This window comes from Opisthorchis viverrini (assembly GCF_000715545.1).
Source record: "Opisthorchis viverrini unplaced genomic scaffold opera_v5_22, whole genome shotgun sequence".
NCBI classification, from domain to species: domain Eukaryota; kingdom Metazoa; phylum Platyhelminthes; class Trematoda; order Opisthorchiida; family Opisthorchiidae; genus Opisthorchis; species Opisthorchis viverrini.
The window spans coordinates 1,035,286-1,054,169 of record NW_008751678.1 but is presented as its reverse complement, the minus strand read 5'-3'; the positions used below and the strand labels follow the sequence as shown (position 1 = coordinate 1,054,169).

Here is an 18,884-nt window from a genome sequence, read left to right as displayed (position 1 = left end):
CTTATGATCAGGAGACTTGCGTTCATGTGTCTAATAGAAATTTCCGAATATAATGATTGATTTTATAATGGCGATCGCACGGAACAGCCATTCATTAGATCCGACCAACAGATGCAAGGCCACATTTGGTTACAACAGTGAAACCGCGTCGTTTGAAAGTCTAGCAGTTCAGTGTGGGCTCTAGCAAGTTTCACAAATCATTGTAGCTATAGAAATACCTGGTAATTTCGTCCATCGTAAGTGATTCACGTTTCACCTCAGGTTGGGATGTCCTATTATGGTTATACTCCTTTTTGCAATTTGACGTGACAGATGACCTTGAAGAGTCACCCCAACAAAAAAGCAAGCCATAATGACGATTTACAGGATAACCTAATAGGCGTAGGTTGTTTTAGCTATGGAGCGGTGACCTTCAAGACGCAGCTGCTTTCGAGAAATCTATTCCATTTGGCGAATACTGAGAGGCCAACTGCACATCACGAGCTACAAGTACATACTTTGACCACCAAAATTTACACCTCGCGTGACCAGTTCATGTTATATTGTTGTGGGGACTGATGTATCTGGTTTGCCAGTGGACTGGTAAATAAAAATTCCGCAAACGATTCATGGGGGCAGTTCCATTCAGTAACAGTTATCACCCTGCCATATAGCGATTTTGTTCCTAGGGCGCTTAGGCCTTTAGCATTAACTAGACGGACACATTACCGGTATCATCGACGACAGGCTATGATAAGTGAAAAATTAAGGTGAACCTGTTATGCATTTTCAACTAGCCGGCATTTCGCAGCCACTTGGTGTGACTACATCGGCTTCCCTTCGATTGAGGTTGGAGAGGAAATTCGTCTTGTATATCTCACTGACTTGTATTACCTCTGAGCTGGAGACCGTTTTTGTGGACGGCGAGGCAGGGTAACAACTCATTTCCGGGCTGGACTGGATATTCAGGAAATCATGTGGCTGTGCCCTTTATAATGCTTGTCTAACAATTCAGTCCATATGATTTCCAAAATCTCCAGGTTGATGACTCTGGGTAGCCGGGTGGTAGGTGACGAGTTTGAAACTCGCAGGTCGCTGTCCTTAGTGGAGAAAGGGTCCTGGCCACAAGCGGCGACGCCGCACACCTCTCCTGTCCCTGCGCGATAACGGCCAAAAACAGGTTTGGGACCATTAGGGAATGTTACATTAACGAAATTGACACCCAGTAGTGGTCCGCTATATAGATGTGGTAAGCTGGGTGGCGGGTGAACGCGCGACTCAAAGCACGGCGAAGGCATTACAAAATCCCTAACATGAGAAATTTGAAAGAAACCGAAGGGAGGGACGAGACGTGCCGGCTCTCCAGACAAACGGTCCACCCTGAGTGGAGTCAAAGTGGTCATCTGAGCTTGGTAGCCTGATGATATAAGCAGCTTTGGTGTCGCACTGGTCAAACATCAGGAATCAGAAAACTCAGCTCTTAAATATTCGACTACACGGTAAATGCACCCAAATACACTGAGTGCGTGTTGTCCGGAATGAGCATACGTCCGTTGGTTACGAACGAGGTTCGCTATCGCAATCTCTGCGATTGCACATTGGTGCTTGCACATCCATCGGTGTCGGAATTCGAAATTTGCATGAGCCATATATTAAGGTATTATTTTGTTCCTGAAAGACCCAACCCAGTCCGAATAAGGTGCAAAGTCATAAAAAGATTAAAACACGTCATCCATGATACTCTGTACGTAGAAAATTAACAGGAGACCAATCCTGGGTACAAATAAGAGAATGAAAATAGGAGCGATGGTAACGAAGAAAACAAGCTAGAAGCTAGAGCGATATCTCAATGGAAGTATATAATCACACATAAACAGCTGCGAATGGCAGGTGTAAGATTGTTAAATAAAGCGCGAAAGCCATCAAAGACGATTAGCAAAAACATCACAGAGCTTCCGGAAATGTATATGGTCAGTGCTCTCTTGGTCAGATGGGCCGGCTGTTGGATGGCTAGGAATGGGAAAAGGCAGGAAAAATAAGCGGAAACCTTTAAGGAACTGGCGCGAATAACATGTCACTAGACAAAAACGGTCAGAGCAACGAAAAGTCAAAGATGTTTTAGTGACCGATTTTGAGTTGTCTCTGACTGGGTTGAAAGTGAGATCGCCGAGGCTTCCTCCACATCAGATCTACATCATTTGCGAGGAACGGATACCAACAACCTAACTAATCACGAAGGGGGACACACGTTTATGCGACCACTTAGTTCAGGATTCGATCATTGGTTTAGCCCGACCCCACCGTAATCTCGACACACCGGATAGATACACATTATGACGACTTTGGAGAATACTGGAACAGGCCCGTCTACTCTTCAGTGGACCCCCTGTAATATGTTGCACACTTAGTCAACTTTCTATCCAACCACATCACTCCACATGGTAAAAATACTCTAGACTACCGACACAGACATCCAAATCAACAATTCTGATGCTCAACTGCCAAACTAGTTGAGTGTCATCGATATTTTCACTAGTGGCGCGAACAACGGGAGTGGTGACACAACACATTCGATTATCACGACCGAAGTCTGGACTCCAAATCTCCACTACAGAGAATGTGCAACTAAGGCAAGCTCGGTGAACAGATCAAGGGCCACCTAAGCAATTACCGATGAATGCATCTGAGCCACCAATATTCCGGCGCATTACAAGACTACCATAGTTTGTGACGAACAGTGAGAGCAAAAGCAGCATTCGGATAAACAACAACCTCTAGTGTTCGCCAAAAAATAACGGAGTCCCAGCACTCGCCGCAAAACGAAGATATGATGAATGCAAACTAGGGGGAAGCCTAGCTTTGTTCTCACGAAGCTGACTCTTCTGATGGTGACTCGAACTGCAACGATGTTTGAAGATATGGAGAGCAGATTCACCGCCGGTGGCTTGCGCACCACTGAACCATTTTGTAAATACAGGAATCGCCGCCAAAAAGCTTCATTCTATCGGTATTATACCTCCATTCAAGATATTCTGGAGCAAAACTGTTAGACTGGTCGCAAAGGAGTCGCAATCTACTTTGGAGAGTGCATGCGCACATCGTCTGCACCAGGCGCTTTGTTGCGTAGACGCAATGAAATTGCATGCTGCACTTCCGTTGTCGATTGCAAACTGTTGTCGACGTCCCACTCAGGTTCATATTATCATGTCACAGGCTGAGCTGATAGGGGCTGAAGTGTTCTTCGACGTGCTCAATCGGTCGTTTGAAACGACGTTCCTGCGGACAAATTGAGGTCACATCCTTTTCGGAGATCGTTTAACTAACGCCCAACCTCAGGCCAGTTGATTAGCTAGATTATAGTGCGACTGTTTTCCGTATAAAAAACATTATCCATTTCTGCAGACTTTGGTTTCTACCAACATCTCGCTTCAGTATTCAGCACTTGCGAGATCCGCGAAAGTTATCGTGCTTGTTTGTTCCTCGCACAGTTTTACTAGTATCAATGAAAGCTACCGATCGAGTGTTCACTGGGATGTACAGTGCGAGAAAGTTATCGTGTTCGTTTGTTCCTCGCACAGTTTTACTAGTATCAATGAAAGCTACCGATCGAGTGTTCACTGGGATGTACAAGCAACCTCGAACAGACGGTTATAAAGGCTGTGAGCATGAATTCTTTCACCATTTCAAGTTATGAACCGGATGGACTTGAACAACCGGTGCGTTCCACAGGAATGAACAGCTACATATGCTCGCACAAGACCGTGGTGAGAGACAAGTTGTGCAACGGCAACCCTGAGTCGAAGCTCCACACCAGTAGCTGACTACCAAATGATCTAAATGGGTCCAGGCTTGGTTTGTAGTTGGTAACTTTAAGGTAAGAGGTGCTGAAAGTACGTACTGTCTAAAGACAATTGATGTTCAGCAGGTAACTGAAGAAGTCCCATTTCAATAGCCGTACAGTGAGCGCTTCTTCTAGATTTAGTCAGCCAAACTGGGCATTCAAATCACTTGCTAGAATTGCGATGTTTACCTTTGGTGACCGCAGCAACTGCGACAAATCTCGACTGAAGCCAGTTTTCGAGATGCCGTCTATTGGAGCATATGCTGATAGGACAAAAGAACACCGTTTATCCCACCGAGGTATATTGAATTTGATTGAGAAAGTCAACCGGACGGTGCAAAGACGAGTGTTTGCTTGAAAGCTATCCACTAAAGCGTGTTTAACTCTGAAGCTAAGCACAACTACCGCACCGTGGATACCGAGAGTCATTGCATCGGGATTACCGAAGAGTAAAGTGCAAGTAATTTTGGTTTTTAAAAAAGACTACTCACAAGCTTACTGAAAACTCTTCGACAGCCCACGACCGGGTTCGCCCTTGTTGGAGCTCATCAGGTGGGCGCAGTCACCGAGTTTCCGTCAGCCTTATGTTCTACCTGAACCTAAATTTTGGTTTGCCCTTAGCGGTTTAAGATGTATGACCGAACTGGGGCATTGTATTCGTGGTTTGGGAACGTATCACACATCGATCCAAACAGGAAAAAACCTGTTGAACAACTTGATACACAGTACGGACGTTGAAACCAGCAACGTGGGACAGAACTTAATGAGGATTTATGTTTGCTTATTTTACAGGGTATGAGTTTGACGTGACAGACAAATGAATCAGAAACGCTTAGTTGGGATGGATTTGAGAAATGGTCGGTGAATGAAGAGTAGTAGTGGCGATTGTGCTTAGGGCACAGAAGAAGGTTGGGTTGAGCGTTCGACTCAAGTCTAACCCAAAAGCAGTGAAACGATAAAGGTTTCTGTTCAGCGACAATTCCCTAGCCTTTGACACAAAAGTTCTAACCACGAGGCAACAGTCATCAAAGTCTCCTTGGAGACCCTTCCTGGAACCAGTGACTTAATAGCCTGACCCACTTGGCTGGTCTTGCCGAGGATGCAGAGAGAAAAATAGAGGTGTTTGGCTCTTGATGCTGTCACACAAAGTAGATGAGTTTGGGACCGCATTGGGTTCAAGTGAAGATTATTTTTTATTGGATAATGCTCGGAGGTTTAGGGTCAACCGTTAGGCGATTGAAGTGAGGCTTTTAGGGTTGACCTTTTCCAACCCGTACTTCCTTGGGGGAAAGCAGCATCGCTACTTGAGTAAATATGAGAATGCTGACTTTCTGAACCCTGGGGAACCGAGTTCCAGGCAATATATTTCTCCGGAACATACACACAATGACGTCTGACCATTAGGACACACTGAGAGCTTCAGGTCGGAACAAAGGCCATGAGTATGACCGATAAAGTTTGAGTCAAACTTGGAAGTCGTTTGTGACCAGCAGATGGTAGTTTCCGGTGCTTTAACACAATTGAATCGAGAGTCAAACCAGTGGGATATCTGAAACTAGATAAATGAGGTCGATGAACAGTATGATATGACTCAACCAAAACAAAACTGGATACCGTAAGTGACAGAAGCGGCTCAGCAATTCACACAGCCTGTACATCCTCCATAGAAGTACTTCAGTTCCGTCAGGAAGAACTTGGTGCAGCCGGATAGTTAACTTGAGGCACCAAATACGACTCAAAACCAAGGAACAATTGAATGGAATTTTAAGCAAGAAGATGCAGAGAAACGCATCGCACGAGCTAAAGCAGATGACTTTGACTTGAAGAAGCATGAATAGGGGATCACGCATCAACCAACATTCTGTTTGGAAGACTGGCAGCTAGAGAGAAAATTTTTCCGAAAACAGGATTGAGTGGACGGACAATCACCTGGTGGAATAGCAGATGAAGCTATATCAAAAGCTTATCTAGTGTGAAGCAAGATGCTTTTTGAAGAAGGAAGTCGGTGTGGGGGTAGAATGGACGATATTCTAAGCGACTGAGTGATACTCAGTTGAATGGTGAAAACCGAAGTGTTTACTACCTGTCAAACCCCACTGATCACAGACTTGGAAAAACAAACTTGTTAATATGGTTTGCATATCAACAACACTGAAGAAAGCGAACCGAAATTCGCCTTACCCATAATATTTAACGAAAACGCATATGGGCAATTCATCACTGATGAACCTGTCAAAGTGTCCAACTTTTGGTGAAGATCGGAACTAACGTGTGCTCAAAGGATACGATCATGAGATCTTTGGTGGAACGGATTTCTCTCTCTCTTATTTAGCACATATGAGAGAAAAAAGATACACAAATACAGTCTGTAAAGTCGATCCACAGGCTCTGAACTCTAGTTGTTTACGCACCTGACTTTTGAGAACTATAGTCTCGGCTAAGGTTACTTGAGACTATGCAACTGATCTAAGATGGAATATATTCTCGCGTAGGGCTCTGAGTTACCGCTATGCACTCCACTATGGATTGAAGTGTCTGCAAAGTCAAACCTACGTCGTCACACACTACACACGAGATCTCCTAGCCTAATCCCTCGCCATAAACAAGATATCGCGGTCGCAAAACACACGCTCATTCGAAAACGTGTCCAGACTCGTCACTTAGGTTAGAACGCACTCGTGTGCGAAACAACTTGGGTATTGCAGTCATCTAGCTCATCTGGGCCAGTTTCAGAGTTCAACTAGAAATAGGAACAGAAAGAAGTTTAACAAGAGCGGTGGAGTCATATTTCACGTAACCGAACTCACCCAACCATAGTGATTAACCTTGGAACTGGTAGGTTTTTGAGGATTGAAGTCAAACGATACAGAAGCAACGACTGTTCCAAAGTTGGTATCACAGAGGACGATGGATGGATAGCGATGCTCCGAGGACACAGGTCGACAGGGTGGTGAGAGGAAGCCGATGAGGCTATATCGCACGGAACCCAACTGACAATCGACAAGAGGTCTTCAATGTCAAGGTGACACAACCAGTTCCAAAGGTTAAGCGCTGCAGTAGCTGCCGATGGTGTGATCTAGGATGAACCAGAGGATACAGAAACATGGCACCGGTAGAAAGTTAGAAGACCAACCGAAATCTATGAAATGAACCCTAACTAATAGTCTTGAATGGTCACCGAAGGAAAGTAAACAACACTCGGGTACAAGTCAGACTAATATATGATATGCAGTAATCATGTGCTGCAACAAAATGGCATTTTAGGCCTCCCTTCGGAGAGGAGTGCCGTAAAATAAAGTGCGGCTCACTAAGAGTGTCCTTGTGGAGTGTCATGGGGATCGCCTATCTTTGCAAGTAGGATCAGTGTACACGTTGCCGGCTGCAGCAAAGAATAAATACAGATGTAGTGAAACCGAATACAAATAGGTGGGATTGGGTCACGGAACCACTGGGCACCAAAGGTAGCGGCGAAATCAAATGTCAAGAACAGTTTGCTCATGGAGAGCTCTAGAAATGAAGTGGCGCATCAAGTGATACTGAACTTAGTACTAATTTGGAACGAAAAATAAACTAAGGCCCAAGTCGAATTCCTCCGAAAAGATGTTTCAGGTAACTGGTATCAATGAACGTGGTTGTGTCGCGCAAAATATACACACAGGTTTCATCAGATCGTGAGGTATACTTTACCATAATCGATTGGAGAGCAGGGTGCACGAGAACACGAAATGCGTAGTTTGTTCGCTACTCTGTAATGACTAATGCCAATGGCCTCAATTGCTGTTATTTCAACACGGTTCACTACGAACCCCTGTGTACGAGCTATAAAAGTAAAATACATGGCCAGTGAGGATGGTACACAATATAATAATATAATATGATATAATATAATATTGTATAATATAACGTAATATAATATATTACATTATAATATAATATAATATATATTATAATATAATAATAATAGCACTAATGACAGTGCGGTGCGACGACAGGATATTTACAACTCACGGTCAGGTTTGAAGTGGTTTACTACCTTAGGCTAACAGCTCATGCAGTGTTTGGCAATCACGTCTGTGTGGATAAGTGAAGTTCGGCGAATAATTCGGTTGATTCATGCTGTGTGCTTGACCCTATTTGATAAATCACCTTGGGACCGACAGAAGTGTACACAGTGGTTCTATTTTGCTATTCAATTGAAATAAGAGAATAGTTTGCCTTAAGTTCTTTAACCGCTACGAGCTTCGACATCTTTGTTCGCGTTCCTTGGTGAAAATTGGCGATATCTGTTCAGTTGCTGGCCGATTTACCCAATAAACCATCAACGATTGTCCGTTACCGCTCATGACTACGGAGACCACCGGGATAAACTACAGTAAAGTATTCGTTGACGGAATAGGAAATGACAGGACATCAATGAACTGTTAAAAATTATGCATATTGACAGTCTACTCATTCATTGCATTGTCTTCACCGGTATTTGTAAACCATATTGTACTGTATCCAGTAAAAATTACAATGCCAAAAAGATGGACATGAAACAAGGCGTCTTATGTGATAAGCAATCGAAGTTCCAATATTTCTCCTTACATAAGAGGCAATACTCATAATATAATAGATGATCGTTCAGTTATAACACCGTTTTGGTACCTAGTGCCATGCCAATCCAAAGGAAGCACGAGGGCTGGGATACTGCCAGGTTGCCCAAGCCTAGACAAGAGAAGTCGAGAGGCAGAGGTTGGATTCGAACCATGGACTCGACGGTCAGCAAATTCGCGTTCTAACCATGAGCTGGGAGGTTGAAACAGCACGATCAACTGTTCCTTCAAATTGGTTTTCTTCGTAGCCAGATGTGCTTCGATCACTCAAAATCGTAAAGCTCCCAAAGGGTCGTTAAACTTCGAAAGCCCTCTGTCGACAAACATTCCTGGTAGCAACTGACCTGCCACACACATTAGCTATCTCCTTAATTATGCTGCAATATTGTAACTTATTCCGGTTGGAAAATAGATTGTGGACGCGAAGGAACACTCACCTTGTCAGAAAGTAACAACGGGTTAATAGCTGGTTGTAGACGACTGCATGTGTCCGTACGATTCAAAGTCGAAATAGACAACATTGTGGCCCACTTGAGGAACAAACTATCCTGTTTACTCTTGGTTAACAAATCCGATTGGGGTAAGTCGCACGCGCAAACCCCGAGAACCTGCCTGGTCCAAAGCGATGCTGTATTCAACGGGATGGTCGGGATTACAAGGTCTACAAAGCGAGTGGCCAGATGGATGGACAATTGATCGTTCTTTGTGGAGTCAAGAAGCTCGATGATTAGTTTTTGTACTAAGTTTCTGAACTGAAACAAAAGAGATGGATTAAAGAATGATCTTAAAAGCATAACAGAGAAAGTGAGAGCGACTGACAAGCGGGATAAAGTCTCGAACACACCTGTTTAGGTATTAGTGATGAGTGTATGGTTACTAGAGTGTATACCTTATTTTTGTCGGTAAAGCTAGAGACAAACAGACAAAACAATTAATTCAGCATACTGTACTGTCGAAACACAGTGTTCTATGGAACAGAATCCTAATAAAGACTAGGAGTAAAACAGCATATATGAAGACCGAACGTCCACCTGGAATGATGGGATATGCCAAATACGGCTACCCTGGCAGCGAAACTGTAACAATAACCCTTCGTTTCCGGCACTGAAGCCAGGATAATGCAACGATTTAGGCAAAAGGGAATAAGCGTATGTTCGATTGAGGTGTTGTGAAGAAATAGGAACGAAGCAACAATGTCTTTGTTCGAACGCAGTTCACAATTAAACTGGTGTAAAATTCATCACAGCCGACAAAACCTGACACGAGCGGCTAGGATGAACTACTCCGTTCAGGAGTTGTTAGGATGACTGCCTCCAAACGAAAGAATCAACTTTGCCACCGACTGTCTTGTATACTGAAACCTTGTTTCTAATTTCATCCTACCTGACACGAGCGGCTAGGATGAACTACCCTGTTCAGGAGTTGTTAGGATGACTGCCTCCAAACGAAAGAATCAACTTTGCCACCGACTGTCTTGTATACTGAAACCTTGTTTCTACATTTCATCCTGTCACCGATATCCTATTGAACTGTTAGCTCTCTTTATATTCTGTTTCAGTTGAATTCCATATCAAGAAAGGATCCACTTGTTTGCAGTATAATTTGATCGAATTTGTTTGTCTTCATTCCGGTGAACTGAAAAGTCTGACTGATACACCACAAGATGATTTAAGAAGAGTGCAGCACGAGTTCGTAAATATATGGATTACTAATGAGTGTAAGGTCAGAAAAGAATGCTGGTTCAACGAACATGATGAGGGCATGTCTATTTCGATTAAGTCAGCGTATGTGGAAGGAGTCATCGATGCTGCTCTCCTATTAGGCATGTTGGTGTGCGGCTGACAGGAGCTCGATGCTCCTGTCGCTCGGGCACGACGGTGCAATCAAACCAGACGACCCAAAATGTACTGCATTTCGGCTCACCTTGGGAAATGGCTGAACTGGACCAAACAGTAGGCTGACCTAGCATCGAGTCTAGACAGACAACTGAGCCCGCCAACCGGACAATCGATCGCTTTCGATGGACTGCAAGCGTATCCAGGACGACACGGCAGACAGTCATCCATGGAACTGGAGGGGAGGAAACCTCAAACAACCTACCCTCGGTGAACGAAACTGCAGCAGCGGGAACCACTGCATCATGTCTCACGGTTTACGATTGAATACCCAAACGATTCACAGAGAGAAGGACACTGGTTGCTATTCTGGTGCTAAATATCATGTAAACGTAAAGTCGACGGGTGCTCTAAAAGAAGTTTTGCTGGGCTTTGCTACTCTAGAGTATAGTTGACCTAAATCTGGCGAGAAGGTTTCTCATCTGCTACGCGCGAAAATTCAAATCAGAAGGTGGACGAGTTGTGTAGTAAGCAACTCAGGCCTCAAGTTACCAATGACCAAGTCTAATTCTGTGAGCAGCGTCCTGCAGCGAAAGGAACATTGTTCATCAATCGTCTATTGCCGTTGCTTAAACCACCGTTCAGTTGAACTATCTCAGGCTAGTTGCAGTGCGAGAGACAAAAACGCTGACGAGGCTCATCTTCGTACGAGCGTCGAAAATTTCGAAAGTAGTAATTAGGCCTTCATGCTAATTCACCCTATCAAGTGAAGAATGGCCCAGGTGTCCTAATGCGGATAATTTGGCACGTTTCACTACAGCCTAATTCTTTCCAATATGCCTGGTATAAGCCACTACCAGACCTCGTTTAACAGCAGCTCCAAAATGTAGGTCATCGCCGTAGGATATAGCGAAAGTTGGGACGGTCAGTCAATAGAAGCTTCAAGCTTTCCTTTTCGATCATGTTATGGATCTGATGACAATGCAAAAGTTTCTACAGAGGCCGAAGAAGAAGACTGCATAGTTTCATATTCAGCAGATTACATTTCTATAGTACAGTGGAGTTGAGAAAAAGCCTTTGAAGTTTCCTGGGGAGAGTAAAATGGTGCAAATTTACTAGTGAACTATGCTGCGGCTTACCCAATAATTTCTCCTGGAATTGCAGGGTACTGCCTGCAAACGCTTGCAGTTTAAGAGAAAACATTTCTTTCCGCTGGTACAATATGGAAAGCCGACATTTGGCTGTCCCGTCTTGATGGTACATGGAGACCATCGCTGCCCGGTTGGCGGGCGGCCAGCTACTACACTGGTTCGTGCGCGCCCACCGCTAAGTCAGCATTCCGCTTGTCCCAGCTCAACCAGTCTGCCTATACAACATCAAGTGCACTGCGCATTCCTAACTCAGTTGCACTGGTGGGCTGTCGTGTCCGAGGGATAGCAGGATTGAGGTCGTGGTTTGCACTTGCATGTCACATCCACAAACTCGAAGAGAGCGACATCTATTGATTCCAACGCAATGGTGCGTGCCTCAAACACAGGTATTTACGGGTGCATACTCGTACCAGAATGCAACGTATGGGTCGGATGATCGGTTAACTGGGCGAAATAAGCAGACCGATCCTGACAGGTGAAAGGTGGACAGCTTGCTGTGCTCCCAAACTGTAGAGAGAAGCTGACAATTACGATTCCGGTGCGGCAGTAGGTCTAAACATCACAAAATCCAACTTATTCTTCCCCAGGTAGAAGAAAATTCGATCGGAAATTCGGGTACGAAGTCATATGAAGTGCTGTTCGAATAGGAGACAGTGGGTTATTACTCATCTTCAAGCATCCATTTTCGATGGTCTCCTTCATTTGGATTTTTCACGCGACCGGTGAGCGGAGTAACCTTCACTCGAGATAATTTGTCGGTTGTCCTCAGGTTCCTCTGTCATAGCATGGAGTTGAAAATTGTTTCAGTAACAGATCAGGCAGAGGCACTTGCCTGATCTGTCACTTGTACTTTACCGGTTTGGTAGGGCTGCCCCGCAGTTACGTCTGTTACCCCGCCTTGCTGAAATCAAACTCATCACTTTAACAAACTCAAATAACTGAACTGAATTGCATTTCGGATTCCGCGTTGAAAATCAATGACCGTATAAGACAGGTTTATGAAAAATCACCTTTCAGATGTGCGAATGCATCCATAACTTGTTGCAATTACCCATTATCAGAAAACACTGGATCAGACACTCATTTGTCACTCCAATGTATCGCTCGATTAAGATATCCTCCAAATGAATGTGCTGTGATTACGTCCATTTGATGAGCCCCAATATGGATGAAAGTGGTAGGGGGCAACCAGGAAAATATATTGCGAGACGATGAATTGAAACTTTGGGCATCTTTTATGCAACGAACTTAGGAGAATATCATAAATGAGAGACAGTTAGGCCTTACAGTGTGAGAGAGAAGGGCGGCATATGTGGACTCACCTGGGCAAGGCGAGACAAGGTAAAAAACAGCATTTTACGTATATTTGGCTGACTAACGAGTGCAGATTAAGCGAACTGCATTAAACATTTTCAAGTTTTGCACAGATTGCAATACATCGCATGGTGTATGCGGAACACAGCGTACATTTACCAATAAACTATCACATGTGAATGCAACAGCGGACTTCGGGTCGATTTGCCCGAGAATCTGAACGTAAAAGAGTCCACGGAAAACAGGGGAACAGGCCTGAAAACTAAATGCGGACAACTGGGTAAGCAGTGGCGTATTATTGGTCACTTCCTTCGGTTCACGACTGGCCCATCCACACCTGGGATCTATGGAAGAATGCCCATTAAATGAGGGGACGAGGGTTATGGTAAAGAAAGAAGGGACGGGTCAGCAGCTCAACTGCCATACAATATGTAGCAAGGCGACCCGACTGACGGCACAACATGATGGCTAATTTAGCGTGAATTATATGTATGCATGCTGAGACACTGCCCAAACCAAGACAGGAGGACAATAAGGGCCGCCAGTCAAAGATTAGGACCATAAGACAGCAGTGGTTGGCGTGGGACTATCAGATGACTCCAAGTTCCGAGGAGAAAGTTGTCGCGCATGTTCTAGCCCCCAACTAGGGGTCAGAAGTTTACCTTGATAGCCTACCCAGAATAATAATAATAATAATAATAATAATAATAATAATAATAATATCGTCGGGACGAGTCCCAGTACAACTTGACGGTTAAAGGGGCAAAAACTGTCACAACCGTCGACCACGGGCTGAGGCCACATCTTGTGGAGCAAACGTGTATGCAACACAGTCGTACAAGATGCAGCTGACACGTCGAGGGTCATCCTGCCTCAGAAAGGCATATTGAAGGATTGATGGTGTACTTGACAAAATGACAAAGAGCCGATGTGCTCAAGTGCTCAATTCTGAGTGAAGCTGTTGATGTTGTCCTTACGGAGTGGTCGTTGTTGAGTAACACCTATCAAAAGTCTGTTCGGAGAGTTCGGGTAGTGAAAATTTCTATCCTATACGGCAACTGTGTTAGTTGACCCTCAATCGAGTATGCAGGGTTTTTGTCCCTGAAAAGGGTTTCATGGTGAGAATTGGGACCAAATAAAACTGGAATTTCTTCTAACAGAGAGGATATTATTTCAGCCCGAACACCATATGTACACCAAAACCAGCCTAGGTGAGTGGAATCCGTAGCAATCTATGCAAGCACAATATCCAAGCTCTTTCAGTTACAAGGCACCGATGATGCAGCCGCCATCGGTGATGGGTCGTTTGCTATCAAGCTGTCCAGCTCAGCGGACCAATCAACGGCTATCGTTGCAACTGGGACTACCAACATTCACCTCAAATAAATTACCGTTACCCCTTCGATGACAGGTGACATCAGAAGATCAAGAACATGAATGCATGTGTTTGGTAGGTCAAGAGAGGCCACAGTGCACAGCGAAGTAAAAGGGACTTCTCTAGAGAGGTCATCCCACTGGAGAGCACAAAAGGAAAGCCTACATCAGATTCGAACTAGAGTGACATCTATCGCGAATTAAGGCTGCCCTCTTCAACGGAGACTGGCGTCCATTTCCTCATGATAGCTCACCCTTGGGGAAGTTACTGTGCTCACAAAAGTATCAGTCACGTGGACCCTGTCACAAAATAGATAAAAACCACACTTACTGTAATAAGCGCGGATGATGGAGGAACCAAAACCGGCCGTGATTCTGGTTGATTCGATCCAAAATAGTTTGCTTCGAACAGGAACACGATTGGCCATTGGTCGAAGTTGAAACGGGAGTTGAGTGGCCAGGGTTGCTCTGTCGTCTGATGGTCCATGGAGACAGACCTCCATTTAGTAAAGAGACTTTGAAACAACTGGTTGTGTTTTGTGTCGCTTGGCTGCGTGGTTTGCACCAACTTCGACTCGACAATTAGGTCAATAACCTGTTCGAATACAACGGTTACATTTCTGGAACAAGTCTCCGGCGGGATGTCTAGATTGAACTGCGAAAAACAGAGACAGCAATGAACGATGAACTGCGCATCAAAACCAGCAGAGGCAGTAGTCCAAGAAGAAAAGACTCGTACTTCAGAGCGATTAATCATGGTTTGTAAGAGGAAGAGCGAGGAGAAACCCTGACTGCTTTAAAGCCCCACAGCAGCTATGGGAACAGGTGGACTTTTTGTGTATGTGGATAAACGGCGTGATAACTAGATGTACGTATCCAAAGATGAGAACATTAGTCTAAAAGCGACATCCGAGAGACGCGATGAGCCTGGAGAAGTCGGAGCACGATTTAGGGATGGGGCATGTCATTCCTATATACCATCGAGTGTACTTTACGAATCCGACGAGGATGAGACGTGGATTTCCAAAGTGAAAGGGACGCCTTTTCATGGGGCGTAATAAACGCTAGTAAAGCCAACATGGCGGAATGGCAAGATGGCTCAACATTGCCAAATGTCTTGTGAGGCCCACTAGGAACAGATTCACTGACCATACACACACAATCTTTCGTTAAAAACTAAGGATGTCTGTCTTAACTTTAAACTACATTTTCTAACCCAACAGTGCAACCGATGACCCCGTCACAACCAAAAACATTTGTTCTCAGACGTGTCCTGATCGTCTGTTTCCTCATCCACGCCGGATGTATTTTTCACAACGTAACTGTGTTTAGATTCAATTGATAAAAGCTCCCTGAGGGTGAAGTATTGCGATATATGGCCTTTTCCATGTTGTGGCTAAATCAAACAATCTAATTCAATGGAACGGAGTACCAGTTCGATATTATCTGACTGAATATACTGTACAAGGGGCGCCTCATGCCCCAGTTGGGAGGATCTTCAAGACATCGAAGTATACTTTAATAGTATTCATAAGGTCGATTAAAAATTTGGATAGCTCATTAACGGGTTCGGTAGGTAGGCTTAGCGTCCTATCCTACTATTCTCAGTCATCCTGATTTCCTACTTGAACACAAAACTGTACACATGTTACGAGGACCACTCATTTGTAAATTGATTTAGGGTTGACTCAGCTGTTTGGTGAACACAAAGAAGCCGGAAGTGGCCTGTCCAGAAATCTCACTGACCTTATGTGTAGCCCTGCAACCACCTTGCTGAACAAGACACAAGTTGCCAATGGTACGGGGAAAAGGTGACCGATACATTTTTAGCGATTGATTAGCACCAAGCAGGAACTTACTAGTAAACCTAGAGAGCACGACCTCAGTACTGTCCATTCCAGCCATTGATATATTCAGAAGGGACACTATATACAATGCATGCTAGGCGGATCTTTCTCACTGACCGTCCCACAGTGACCCTTCATAGTGCTTCGAAGCATGTGGCAACGGATACTTTATGTCTACAAGTCCAAACGCTCAATCACTTTGGCGATTACTTGAGTGTTTTTCTATCAGAACTAACTCTTGATAATTAGTGACTTCCATCTGCTTTAGGTGACAGTTTTCATTGTTTCATCCATCCAATATCTCTTCCTCGATGGACACTGTCCAATCAGATTCACCAAGTCACAGATCAGCGAAAATTCGTTTTCACCAAGCAGGATATTTCCGGTTGAGGGTAGGAAACGGAGTTTTGCGAGTTTGAATTTTACAGATGACCGCGAAGTCCAGTTTAGCATAGGAAATGCAGTGGATTTCGGATATTAGGTGGGTAAAGTATTCGTTAAAATTCGACTAAGAAGGGTGGTCCTGGAATCGAAAGTAAATTACTCTGATTAATTATATACATAAAGACCCTAGAAAGAGCAATCAAGAGATGAGGTCACAGTGGTCAGTCTCGGTGAACCAACTACTAAATCGAAGGATTTTATTCTATGTATGGGCACGAAGAATGATTTTTCATTGGGATCCGGCGGACATACCACTAGTAGCGAAATAGTATGGCATGCTTGTGATGTGTGACTAGAAGCTGTCGTGACCTTGCATCGAGTCGACAGTTTCGGTTCATTCGCCAATGAATGTTGAGTGACATGGGGATTAAGGTGTTTCGTAGCACTTCGTATTCCTACTTTCAGTGTCGGCTGGTAAGCAGGTCCATGAAAGCGGTGACTCCCAAGAGCCAACTGGCCATGAACTGTTTGACGTCACAGAAAGACCAGTTGGTGTGGACGGTTGGGAGTATTAGGCACGACTAACAGAGTTGCTTCATGTCGATGCCGACTGAAAACAGGGGTTAGGTGATCAATGAAAGCTGGCAAAATATGATAAAAAACAGCTGTGAAGGATATGCGGACAACATACCGAATATAAAAGCGGCAAAGTACACGGAGATCCAGAACTGGGACAAAGGCAGAGGGTAGTGAGTTCCGAGTGATCATTATCTGCCCGAGGATTATCTTTCGACAGCGATCGACGACGATGCTCCGAAATCTGGGAATCTGACCGTACAGAGGGAACAGCATCAGCGAAGCTGATACTCGCAATCCCCAATTCGAACTTGGTCACAGTGTGCAAATCAGGAAGAGAATCACGGCGCCACGATGGGTACACCCATATTACGTGAGAGACCAAGCCTGAAACAAGGTGAAGGTGAACTGAAGGCGATTTCAATTTGGCTCAGTAGGCTTGAACAAAGAAGTAGAAAAAACGTCCAGACATATTCGTGTGCTTCGAGATGAGTACATGTGGCATGAGTGAAAAAACGCGCTTGGAAACTGACTCGAATCACCTACTTACAGCCTAGTGGACTGGTGTACAACCGACTGATCAACCAAAGACGCTTACCCCCCATCATAATTACGCACTTGAATCTAAAGCTGATACGTTACAACTTTGCCTAGTTGGTTGACAGTCGATATCCGTTAATGCGAATGGTGACTTCCTCAAATGACATTCATAATGAGCAAGAGGTCGACATTACCTAGACAACAGAAGAGCTTTCGTGTGGATTGAGTAGAAGAGACAAATCAGTTGCGGGGCCTAAATGCACATGTATGAGAAAAGATGGCAAAGTAGACGTCCGGAAAGCGGGAAATCTGTGGTAAGTTTACCAGCCAGGGCCTTTTTTCGCTCAGATTATGTGTACTTGGATCTATCACCACCAAATCCATCATATCCTATTTTACTTTCCAACAATTTCCATCAGGACGCTTTGCGTATCAGGATGGACGGGACCGTTGTGGAAATCACACATAGGGATCATCAACGACGCTGAGGGGCAGAGGTCTGTCGGATATGAAGAGAGTAGGTGGGGTGGAGACGAAACAGCCTCGGAATTTAAGTCGATAGGGCACCTATTTAGAGAGCAGAAGTTCGACGGAAAGACTCAAGAGTTAGCTGTTTTCTGGCCCATGCGCCCGAACTTCTCGTTCCTAGTTCATGAGTATGAAGGCAGGGAGCGGGAAGCCACTCACTCTACGCACCTTCAGACAACCAAAATCTACAAAAAGGCTTGCGATGCTTCAAACTACTTTGCAGCTATCATCCTCAAAGACATTTAGGCAAGAGATATTCTTTGTCTATTCATACATGGGCGGATGTACTGTAAGTGATATTTTTTACTTCTGTCGGTCTAAATTTAACGATTAGACAGAGGCACAGCATCTGAGCACAACTTGTCGTAATTCCATAAGCTATTGCTCCTGTCTTGTCTCACATCACGAAATGAGATCAACACACTTATTTGGTGCCAAAATAGTTTCAAGTATGGTTGCAGCAATTGTCTGGAGTCAACCCAATTTACCAGAATGAAGTACAAAAGGGGATACAAGTGTTCCACTTTGGTGTTGTTATTGTTGTTGACAATAAATTCACACGACCATCCACGAGCAGGCAGAAAAAAAATGCTAATGGGACGTACATCTGCATTATGCTTTAAGATCTTCCAAGGCTTGTGGGGGTGATAACAAACCCACAACTGACCACCACGGTGCTAGAACCCTCTGTTGCTTGAATGAACGTTCTCGCCCCCCCGGGAGATGTTCCTGATCTAAACTCTGAAAAATACGGTAGAATTTCACCTTGGTGGCCTATGTCAAGCGTCAAACTATAACAGATAAGGTCATCATCATCATCATCATCATCATCATCATCATTGTCAGCTGTAAGAACCGCATGCCCGTCGTACAGTGGTTGTAGCTGCCACAGTTTCGCTCACCGATGATTTGGGGGGGGG

General features: G+C 44.5%; 1 protein-coding gene across 1 annotated transcript in view; it reads right to left on the bottom strand.

Annotated features, from left to right (window-relative positions):
• Positions 1-1,711: 1,711 nt before the first annotated feature.
• Positions 1,712-18,884, bottom strand: part of T265_01963 (hypothetical protein) — a gene marked incomplete at both ends in the record, with an annotated part of 64,720 nt that continues 47,547 nt past the window's right edge. The window contains 5 exons of the mRNA XM_009166101.1: positions 1,712-1,989; positions 6,628-6,896; positions 8,853-9,167; positions 14,421-14,744; positions 17,012-17,283. Coding sequence (XP_009164365.1) covers positions 1,902-1,989; positions 6,628-6,896; positions 8,853-9,167; positions 14,421-14,744; positions 17,012-17,283 — 1,268 coding nt within the window. The remainder of the gene's footprint in view (positions 1,990-6,627; positions 6,897-8,852; positions 9,168-14,420; positions 14,745-17,011; positions 17,284-18,884) is intronic.